We start from the raw sequence: 11,708 nt of genomic DNA, 5'->3' as shown, positions 1-11,708 counted from the left end.
CAGCCTTTATATGAAACATCGCTCTCCTGATGTTGATCCAGAGTCAGAAATTGAAGATGCTTGTTTAAAAAAATCTAAATATGAGAACAGTAAAAATCGTTGAAGTATTTCATACAAATATGGATTAAATTCATTTATTAAAAGAAAACTTTCAATCTCACCAAACCCTTATGTGAAGTTTGCAAATTTCCTTTTCACAATGGCATATTTCTGAGAGTTGATGATTATTCGACTGTGACGCCTTGCCCTGTGAAGCTTTCATCATCTTCTATTTCAACATCAGTGACATTTATAAGCCGTAAATACCGCTGTAAAAGGAATGCGGAGCTACTTGATGTGTGTGTAAGAGGTGAAAGTGGGTTATAATGTCACTCTCGGTACGTTTATCAGCTCAGAATGAGTTGAGAAAGTCTTTTGGAGGCTGGGTGATCTTTCACCAGCTCTCAAACACTCCAGAGATTGAGCACCGGCCAACATCTTGTCATTTATTTGAGTGAGAAACACACCTACTGTACGACAGCAGATCTCAGACAAACACACATGACCTCTGAACATGACATTCCAGTCATACCTGATGATGTTTCTGTAGTAGGCGACCGCAGAACCTCACCCTGAACATCTGCACTAAACATAACTCAATTACATATGAAATCTGTTTTTAGAACTATTACGGTTTATTTTCGTCTGAGATATTTTCATGACAATCAAGCACACGTGACCCAAACCGTTTCATGAGTTTTGGTCACGCATGACCTTTTCTACACAACCACGCCTTTACAATCTTTTCACAAGTGCATGTTGGGAATTCTGACCTTTAAATTATGCTGACATGAAGTGTTGAGGGATGATCTACTATCAAGAGCTTTCAATCTGAAACAAAAAAAGAACATTTTCAAGTAACATTTTACACCTAAAGATCATGCTGGGTACCATCTCTCTCTCTTTAGATTGGTTGATAAAAGTCGTTTTCGTGAACACTTCTCACACACACCACTAGAGAGCGCCGCTGACAAACATCTTACACATCTTCACTTTGAAGAATACAGAGCAGTTAAACCAGGGGTGTCCAAAGTCAGTCCTGGAGGGCCGTGTCCTGCATAGTTGAGCTTCAGCCCTAATCAAACACACCTGAGCAGCTAATCAAGGTCTCACAAAGCACACAAGAAACTTCCAAACAGGTGTGTTGAGCTAAATTCTGCAGGACAGTAGCCCTCCAGTACCGACATTGGACACCCCCGAGTTACACTGTTCATGAAGACACCAAGTTTCATCACGGTAACTGAGAAGTGACCCGTGTGTTTCTTTCATCATTCATTCATCCTTAGATCATTTCATTCTCCTTCACAACACATAAGAAAACATTTTGAAGAAACAACACTAACAATAACACAACAACAATGACTTTTTAATAACTTACCATTCAACATTAGGCCAACAATAAATACAACGTCTTTACACAACCATTGACAGTCCAGTGATGAAGAGTTTGAGATCGAGGTATCTAATCGAGATCTGAATTATACCCAAGAAAAACCTTACATCCAATAAGTTGAGTCATTTTTCAAGTGCATTATACTTTGTCGTGCTTAAAGAAAGGTTATATCATTATTACATTGTTTGACATAATAAGCATGCTCTGAACAACATATTCTGTTGGCTGGTTTGTCAGAACTTGTTAAGACCAGCCTCAACTATTATTGTAATTCAATTGTTTGAGTTATGGGCAGGGCTGGACTGGGAAGAAAAATCGGCCCTGGCATTTTTAGGCCCGCATCGGCCCTCCACCGAATCTGTCGACGGGGGGGGGGGGGAGTGCATTCGCGTTGCGTGCATTCGTGTTTATAATACATCCGTCTAAGCGTCCAACGCCTCCGTTACAGCCCCAAACGTTAGCGGCAAACGCGTCCGTTACGGCCACATACGTTACTGGGAAAACGCCCGGTACGCCAGATGGCCAGTCTGCCCCTGGCTATGGGTTCTGCTGAGCTATGGGTTCTGTGCCGTGGATCTGTAAAGAACTGCCTCTGTTGTAGTAGCGTTGTGTGAAGGAAGGCTATGAAAAAATAAGATATATACAGTACACACAACAGTGTGTGCATTGCAATACAAGGCAATTAAAAAAGAAAAGAAAATGTAGTCAGACATAAATCTCACGTAAGGTGCAAACCTGACGGCGAAGCTGAGTCTCTGATTGCTTAAATCCTCCAGATACTGTGAGAGATGAAATGCAGTAAAATCAATGAATGATCATTGAAATCACAGATATGCATACGCAGATGGTATTAAAGGTACACAATAGGCACATTAATGTACCCTTTTATGTTGCATACCCTTAAAGCCACCAGCAACCGTAAAAGCTACAGTTTTGTACTGTTTTCTCAACTCAATGTGACGGGTTTTAAAATTAAATTAATTAATTAGGTTTTAATTTAAAAAGTTTTAATCTTGTGTTAGCAAACAGCTTCATCTTGTTGTTTTGTGTTAGTTCATCAATATATAATGTTATACAATGTTTGTTTACACAACAATATTCATACATGTGCACAACTACAGTGCAGTCGACATGTTTGAGTTCACAGCTGTATCACTTCACACACCAGCTTTGACTGTTCCAATACGAGGCTAATGAAGCATCTTTGATCTACGATTGTAATAAAATACATGAACAATGGCTACATCACACCTACATTCTAGAAATAAATGTTTTTTTGTTGTTGCCAGTAACTTACTGTAGATTTATATCCATCCAATTTATTGTCAACAGTTTGTTCAAAGATAAATGAACATTAAACATGAACAAGTCTTTATCCTAACAGAAAAAGAAACTGAAATGCAAAGCATTCTGGGAACCGAGAAAATCCTCATCAACCCTTTTCTGTTTTTTTCCTTCTAATTTTGGTTCCCAGTATGCTTTGCGTGAGGCTGTTATTTTATAGTTTTTTTTCTGTAAAGACAAAGATTGTTAATTGTTAATGTTCATTTATCTTTGAACAAACTGTTGCCAGTAATTTACATAAATGAAAATCTACAGTAAGTTACTGGAAAACTGTTGCTAGTAATACTGCAATTTCTACAGACATTTTTTACAGTGTACCCCAAAGACGACGTCAATATATTGCCATATTCAACCAAATGTCATGTCGTTATAAACGAACTGAAGAACGTTTTTAAAAACAAAAGACAAAACAGGCAGACGTTTAAACTTACCGTCATAAATTTGTAGAATCAACAGACATACAGCAAACAGGCTTTCAGAGGTGAAGACGGTGACTCTCAGATCCCCCAGTGAATGTTCACCATTAACTGACAACAAACATTCACATATACTTTCATTATTCTGTAAACGTCGTTTAAGCTCAAACACTTTTCCGGTTGCTCTAGGTCCTGTGCAAAGTTTAGCAAGCGTTATATGGTATTTATATGTTGACCCAACATGACATTGAAAAAGGAAGCACTCGGTCAATGGATAAAGATATTTCTCGGGACAAATACACATTTATTTCGTTGCGCATGCATGTTCTGTTAAGCAGGCAAGTACTGTAGACGAAAAATATTATTAAGGATTTTGATATTAAACACGAGGTTGTGTTGTGTTCGCTCACCTTTCTTCACGATCAATTTAGTCATCAGAGCAACAGCGTTGATTAAAACAACACCAGCTGATCCAAACAAATATACAGCGACATTGATCTTGACACCTGTAATGCAGTCAAACAAATGACCTGCACCAATTTCTTTTGCAAAGACAAAAGTTGATTTAAGATTAAGATCATTTAAGACAAAAAAGATTTTAAAATATTGTACCCCAATGATTAAAGGAACGCCTGAAGTTAATAACGGCCCATAGAACTTGAAGAAACATGATCAAACAAGCCCATCCTGCAATATCTTTTTTTTTGTAAGAAAAGAAATATTTCTTTGAATTTAGTGAGACACTCTTTCTAAACAAGTAATGAGCAATCTTTTAAACCATGACTCTTTAACCTTCCAACCGCAATACCTTCCTCGTTTTCCAGAGCCATGAGGTAAAAAGAGCCTATTATTACATTCATCAGCAATGTGAATATAAACCACACTGTTCTCGTGACCAAAGGATGACCTAAAAAAGATGAGAGCGATAGACATTGTTTATCTCAGTACAAGCAGAGGTTACAGAATTTACAGGGGTTCCCAAACAGATGTTTGTCAACAATTCAGTGCTGCCTTTTTATTATCAGGCCAGACTTTATTTTTAAAATGAACAAACGACAGGTATCAGGACAATATTCAGCACACACTTACATTTGAGTCCTTCTCTTCCACATATATAGTTCCAGTTAAATCTTGCCACGATTACAATCACTGGTAAAACTCCAGCAATGAGAAATGCTAAATATGAAATACAGTATATAAGTAATGAGAAATGCTCAAAATATTGAACTTGAATAATTTATAAAAATGAACTTACTTCCTCTGGCAACACCGAATGCGTAGAATAAAAGTATTAGTTGTAATGGTGGCAGAATATCAAAGCTTATAAAAGCCATAATGTTGAGTTTTAATGGATGCGTCGCTGCGGCTACAGTGAACACTACTGTAAAGAAAAAGTAAACAGTTATAGAACGTAATCCATATAAAAATCTTGTTTGACATCAGAAATACAAAGCAAACATTTTATCATATGGTTTGCTAAAAATAACATTTCATTAATCAAGTTGCATCCTTTTTTATCTGATGCGGAAATACTTACTGTAAACAATGATGATGACACACAAGACAGGCATCATTCCAAACAAGACTGTTATCATGCTTCTTTCAAAGGCTGAAAAATGCAGGAGTCTGTTCCCAACGTTTTTATAAAGAACTGAGATGGAGGAAAAGATCCATACATCCATTTACAGTAAACAAGAATTAAACTGAAGCACAATATACATCACAGCTCTGCATGACATAAATCAAGTTTAAATCTGTTTACATTCACTTAACACTTGAAAAATGTGTGATGTATTTTTGATTTATTTTGACTGCTGCGTAATATTTAGACGTAATGTTTACATTAATATGCATTTTTATAGTGTCATAAAGTGAAAGTGTGTGTTTACCTACCTGAAAAGACCACACTTGTGAAAAGAATAAATTCCAGGCAAAAGCTGTAACACGCAACATACCTCATCTTTTCTGCAAAGAATAATGCAGTATGTCTTACTGAAATAGCATGCATTTAATATCTAACATCCGACAGATATTATTCAAGTACATCAAACTAGGCTTAATTTCTAGAAAAAAACGAAATATAAATTAACCATGAAAATTGATTAAACAATTTAACTACGTGACATTCATCTATAAAACCAGTACTAAAATGTTCAGAAAAACATGCCAGTTATTGCACAAGGCTCCGTTTTCTGGAATTAGCATTTTATGTATTTTATAATAATTGTACAACTTTTAATGCATGTAATTACATAAATCCATTAAACGACAACAGCATTTAAGATAAAGGTATCAAACCAACTGTAACATATTCAGAGCATTATTCCCTACGATGCACAAGGCTTGTTTTTCTGATTTTAAATGATCCACTCCGGGACCCGGTTTAAAAAAATAGCGGTTTCGGCTCCCAGAACGCCAGATTCGTCCTGACGAAACACCGATACGATACAAAATCTCTATACAGCTATAGGCGTCTCCGAGTGGATGATGGCCTCTCAGAGATGAAGTATTTTTGTTTGCAAAATCCAGAAGCGAGTTAGCATTTTAGTACTTCCTGTTCCATCGCTCCAAAGTCTATGGGTTTTTTAAATGTGTTTTTGGTAAATCGCTTGAAATAAGGTCTGTGGTAAACCAAACCTCTAAATATTTTCACGTTTTAATCTGACATAAAACACACCAACAATAACCCGCTTGTGATTTTTTTAAACCTTTATTGTGTCTTAAAAACGGCGGTTGCTAACAAGTTGCTAAAAGTGACTGATTCCTTTGGCGGGGACGTTAGACGTCATCGTGCATATAAAGCTCACAAATAATGCAACATGGGCACAACTCTCTAAAACATAGATGCGGATTCATTCACAGAGTAATTACTTTCCAGGGAACACATTTCTCAAGTTTGAGAAAGTTGTCGGAGGCTTGGTGGGGGTGACGTTCTAGCGACCGTAGTGTGGTCTGTTTAGCCTTGTGTTAGCTTTTTACTTCTGGCGATTAGAAACATTATCTTGATTGGCAAAACGTGTAAATATCATGAACCTTTGTTAATCACAGATCTTATTTTTTGCGATCTTACAAAAGTCTACATGAAAAATCCATAGGCTTTGGTTGAGATAACCAGCGCGGCTCTAACTTCCGGGCTAGCCTACAAAAACACGTCATCTCTGAGGCACTCCATACAGTACTCACTCTGTTCTCCCTATCCTTGTCTGGTATTATCTTGTATGTGAATGTTCCCTTTGTTGTATAATAAATAATACATCTCAGTGTTATTCGTACCTCTGCGTTTCTGGTAACCCGTACAGTTATTGTTTTAAATAAACAAAGATGTCAAACTTGAGTGGAGTTGAAAATAAAGAAACATATATTTAAGTATTATAAGTAGATATTTCATGATCTTTGTTAATATGTTATCGTCCACTACCTGGAAAGTCGTTGTCTTGAGGTGCAGACCAAAGCAACATTAGTGGTCGTAGAAAAAACAGAGCACAGCAGGTGACCGTCTCATTCAGAAATCCTGGAATATCCAAACCCCACATTAAACATGAGAATGCACTGCAAAAGACAAACGAGTTGTACTGAAACAGATAAAATATGTGATTTTATAAGTAAAAACACTGACCTTCAGAAACACCCCAGAAGACAAAAGCAAAGAACATGAGGATATTTGGACAGAAGACCAGACACATCTGAACACAAAGGACTGAAAAATAATACAATACAAATAAATCTCCCTTTCAATCAGAAGAAGCTAAAGTTGATCGTTGTTTTTTTTCAATTCATATTCATTTCATTATATTTGTGTCTTCAGAATCGCATGCCCTATTCAAATGACATTTAACACCTTTTTAAACAATGCTGTACAAATACACCTCACTCACCAATATGGTTTTCATATTGTTTTCGTGTTTACATAATTGGCGTCTTCTTAATCATGATTTTTGTTTGTACATTGTACAACGACAAGAACAATACAGTACATGAGAAGAACTTTTATTTGTAAACAAACCACTGTTTTGTGATCTCAAGATTAGCCACCAGATCAGAAGAACAGATCCACATGCAGTAACACAGAGAATCAACACCATTACGTGGAAACCAGAGAAACCTGTAACACACACACACAACATTTGGACATGTTTTATTGTTTGAGATGGTGGTGTCCTACTCTCAAATTGTTTGTGTATGTATATTAATCTTTATATATAACTTATGTAAATGGAAACTAAAGTAGCCTAAAATTATGGTAATAAAATGATATGAATAAGAATTATAATTATAATAACAGCAACAACAAAACAGCAGAGTCAGTCCATCTTAGAAAAGGTTCAAAAAGGAACCTTGGTAACAAGCCAGGTTCTAATTTGAACCCTTTTGCCACAATATAGGTTCTAAAAAGAACTTCTAGCAGTATACCACATAACAAAGAGTTACTTATAGAACTTATAAGTTCCACTTTGAACCTTTTTGATTATTACAAGTTCATATTTGAACTTTAAATTTCCTTTTAACTCTAAAGGTTCAGTCTCTCTTCTAAGAGTGTAAGCATCGTTACATTTTTCAGGTTCTGCAATGAGTATGGTGAGTATGACTACCACATATATATACAGTATAACTGACATCATATAATAATGTTACACAATTGACAAGTTGGTTGTAATTGATTCCTAGAACAACATTCATGGGGGTGCATGACCAAACTGGAATTAGAGGTATACTCTTCTGTAATTTAATTATTGACTTACAATGTACTTACATTACATACTGTACATACTTTCAACCATTCTTTTTGTAAAGAATTGATACATTTAAAATCTAAATTTGTATGAGTTTGCATGGGAAATTGGTTCCTTTTTTTGTTTTGTTTTACATGTAGCTCTTATTTCTAAAGCTGCAATCTGTAAGTGTTGGAAATGGTCTCTACCCTGATTCACAACAGTTTTGATTTATAATTCGAGCTGTCTGGTCAGACTTCACGGCAAATGCGAGTTGTTTTCAACACATCTAAAGTACGTGAAGTAATCTGCAATTTGATGTTTTAAACAGAGATGTGTCGAGGAGAAGCCAAGTAGGAGAACCAAAGAGCAGGCGGCAGGTACAAAACTCAGCACTTTATTAACAAAATAAAGACCCACGATGGGGCAAAATGACAACAGAAAAATCCAAACACAAAACAAAGATTTCCCACGAGGGGGCAATAACAAGATAGACCAGGATTAACGAAATTTAAACTTGGAACCTTCACAGGAACTTGACAGGACTACCAATACAGGAAACAGGACACTAGTTAAGAATATAAACATTGCAAAAGGAAATAGCACAGGACAGCAAACACAAGGGCATTAAATAGGGGCGCTAACGAGGGATAATAACAAAAGGCAGGTGGAGGGGATAATTACAGGTGGGAAGCTAGACAAGGAAACGAGGGGGCGGGGTCAAGATATGACGGGAGAGCACATGGCCATCATAACAAACCGCGGCCATGTGCTTCCACACAAAACATCTGGGACTGTCATGATCCTGCCACAAGACTAGAAAAGCATGACAAGGTGAGGCAGGATCATGACAGAGATGGTCATAGAGAGGCAATAGTTGCGGATTACATCTTTAAGATCACATCATTAGGTTATTATTTTATTTTAATTAATGTATCAATAGCAATACGCTAAATTTGGATCAACTATTACTTGTTTAACTTTAAGAAAATGTCAAATTGTTTCATATTGTTCATACAGATTTGGAGTCATATATTAGTTTTATTATTGGTTCGGTTGTCCTACCCAGTTGTTGAAGTTCTACAGTCGTGTTGGCTGTAAGTGGTCCAGCAAACACTTGACACATGTAAAGTCCTTTATCTTCAGTTCTGACTCTCTTCAGTCTGAGAGAGAAGTTTCCTCTGTGGATTTCATCACTGAAGAACTCAACTCTGTCTCTGTATCGCTCATCTGATGAATCTGGATGGATCTTGTTGTTTTGATAGAGCAGAACCAGGATGTTTCCATGTTTATCTATTTTCTTCCATGAAACTTCTTCAGGTGGGATGTGAGAGTCCACAGAGCAGTTCAGAGTCATGTCCTGACCAACGTACGCAGATAAAGAAAAGTTTGATCCTGACACTATCAAACGTTCTGAAAAAAAAGTAAAGTCATCCCATCATCCAACCATTTATTCCTGTTCTTCATTGTTACTAATTTTTTGCAACATTCAGGTGAAAGCCCTGAGTAAATGATATCAAAATAAATCAAATAAATTCTTAAAATACAGATGATTCATTTAGCATACACTGTTAAAAAAAGAAGGTGCTTAAAGGTTCTTCATAGAAGAACCCTTTTCGGTTCCACAAAGAACCATTCAGACAAAGGATCTTTAAACAACCATCTCTTTCTTACCTTTTTTGTAATCTTTTTAATTAATCATTTCTCTCTTCCGCATGAACACAAAAGAAGGTATTTTGAAGAATGTTAAAACAGCCCCCCATTTACTTGCATTGGTTATACAATAGAAGTGAATGGGGCTGTGCTGTTTTTCTTTTGTGTTCTGCAGGAGAAAGAAAATCATAAAGGTTTCAAATGACAAGACGGCGTGTAAATGATGACAGAACTTTCATTTTGAAGGTGAACTACTCCTTCAAAGAACATTTTTTTAAGTGTACTGTTCAAAAGTACTGAAACACTTACTCATTCTTTAAGTTTTTTCCACACTTAAGAATAATAGTAAAATCATCAATACTATGGAAAAAAAACAATGGTAACTATATGTAAAAAGAATCAAAACTATACTCTAAGCACAGTGGTTCTCAAACTTTTCAGATTAAGTACCACCTTTAATAAAATTAGTTGTTCCAAGTACCACCTAATGAAAGCAAAATCACTTGAATAAACATTCAAATAGAGCTGTGACTCTTTACTTGCCTCTTGATTATATACACCTCGTCCTCCAATTCTCATTTATTATCATTAATAATACAAACACTTGTTTTATTTACGAGCTGTTTTCAAACCAAAGAACATGTTTTAGTCAGCAGTTGACACAAAACACTTTTCTGTAGTGCACTGTAAACAGTACTCTTTAAATGACTTTTATGGGGGATTTATTAACTTTATGGTGACTTGCAGAAAGAAACCTAAATACAGACAATGTGGAAAGAATATTTAACAAACAAGAGAAGAGAATAAATATGTGCATAAACATGCAGAGAAGAGCTGTATAACAAACAGATATGTCGAGATCAGATTATAAATGGGACAGGTGTGTTATAAGGTGGTGATTAGGGTCTGTTTTAAGACACGCACTTTACTGCAGCGGCTCTTGTCAAGCTGCGCGTCATAACTATCGCCGCGCGCGCTTCATTGATTTTGCCTCGAGTAGATGCAGACGCGTGTTGAATGGGCGATTTACAACATTAACACCAGCTTTAAACAGCGGTTCAAGTGCAGAAATACCTAAGAAACTTAATTTACACGCTGCTCATCGGAAGAGAGAAAGTGAGAGAGTCATAAGCACCCGTCTGCTCCTGCTCTTTCAGCTGCCTGATCACGCCTGAGTTACATCGACCAATGAGAAATAAACAATCATTCATACAACTATATTAAAATAGCACAGGCTATATGAGATGTATTCCGTATTTATCGATCGTGTATAACATTTGAAATTGTATTTAAAACACGAAATGAATATATAGAGTTTTTAATTGTCCACTGCTTTAGCATCTATAAAGTAGCCTAATCTCACAACCCTGCGATGCCTTTTTAACAGTATTGAAGATTTTCACATCTACTCCAAGCTCTTATTGGCTGCTTTTCCTTCATTATTTGGTCCAAGTTCAACCATATTTCTTTTTACGTGAAATTGTAGTTTTGTAACGACAGAAGTAAAATACTTACCATCTGATAGCATCACATGTAGTGAAATGAAAAAGCAGAGAAGTAGTTTCATCTTCATAGGGAACATTTAGACCTTCGTCGTCTCTAGTGTCGTTTTTCATGTCCAAGAATCTTCTCCTTCTAATTCATTTCAGCATATTGTTGGTCTTTGTTCCCCGGAGGTGAACTCCCAACATCCTCTGGGCTGGGTCCACCGCAGTGGCTCAAATGCAACGAATGACCGATGCTAAAATATTCAAAATATGACACATCAAAACTAACGTAGAATAAATGGATGATCAGTTTCTCCTGTTAAAATACAAATTAAATTATAAAAAACCTTCTATAATGCTTTGATCCGTCTTCACGTGAATGTCTGAATGGTTCGTTGCAACTGGATCACTTGGCTCTGAAAGCTTTCGAGTGACTCAGCATCAGCATCAGCCTCAGCCTCAGCCTCAGCATCAGCCTCAATCTGGATGATACAGATATGAATAACTGATCATGTTAGTACTGAAAGAATGTTTTAGCGAGATCACTTATTTTATGGCAATAGGCTTTAACAAAAATAAATATTCAACTGATTTGTAATAAAATAAAGGATATATTCAGTTGTACATATAGGGTGCATACTGTGGGTCTATTTAACAGTCCAGTAGC

At 36.3% G+C, this 11,708-nt stretch overlaps 1 protein-coding gene across 2 annotated transcripts; it reads right to left on the bottom strand.

Moving 5' to 3' along the window:
• Positions 1-1,216: 1,216 nt before the first annotated feature.
• On the bottom strand, positions 1,217-11,502 carry LOC130561115 (uncharacterized). Of its 2 annotated transcripts, none has more exons than XM_057345256.1 (16): positions 11,389-11,502; positions 11,070-11,295; positions 8,967-9,314; positions 7,196-7,294; positions 6,809-6,889; positions 6,611-6,703; positions 5,086-5,157; positions 4,730-4,843; positions 4,448-4,573; positions 4,282-4,368; positions 4,001-4,099; positions 3,805-3,888; positions 3,603-3,698; positions 3,208-3,303; positions 2,168-2,211; positions 1,217-2,053 (listed from the first exon to the last, which is right to left on the bottom strand). In XM_057345256.1, the coding sequence occupies exons 2-16, from the start codon at positions 11,134-11,136 to the stop codon at positions 1,970-1,972; spliced, it is 1,590 nt and encodes a 529-aa protein (XP_057201239.1). In that variant the 5' UTR covers positions 11,137-11,295; positions 11,389-11,502; the 3' UTR covers positions 1,217-1,969. The 2 variants fall into 2 exon arrangements, with proteins under 2 accessions (XP_057201239.1, XP_057201240.1); XM_057345257.1 differs by having other exon boundaries at positions 1,217-2,008.
• Between the last annotated feature and the right edge of the window lie 206 nt (positions 11,503-11,708).

Source organism: Triplophysa rosa, linkage group LG11, assembly GCF_024868665.1.
Source record: "Triplophysa rosa linkage group LG11, Trosa_1v2, whole genome shotgun sequence".
In the NCBI taxonomy this organism is placed as follows: Eukaryota; Metazoa; Chordata; class Actinopteri; order Cypriniformes; family Nemacheilidae; genus Triplophysa; species Triplophysa rosa.
Note: the sequence above shows the minus strand (reverse complement) of the source record. Positions and strands in the feature narration are given on the sequence as shown.

Excerpts from the sequence above, each read along its gene's own strand:
- LOC130561115 (XM_057345256.1), bottom strand. The coding sequence starts at position 11,136 with ATGTTCCCTATGAAGATGAAACTACTTCTCTGCTTTTTCATTTCACTA. Across the intron at positions 6,890-7,195 it reads CTTGAGATCACAAAACAGTG|TCCTTTGTGTTCAGATGTGT; the intron begins GTTTGTTTACAA and ends ATTATTTTTCAG. Across the intron at positions 4,844-5,085 it reads CACAAGTGTGGTCTTTTCAG|TTCTTTATAAAAACGTTGGG; the intron begins GTAGGTAAACAC and ends CCTCCATCTCAG.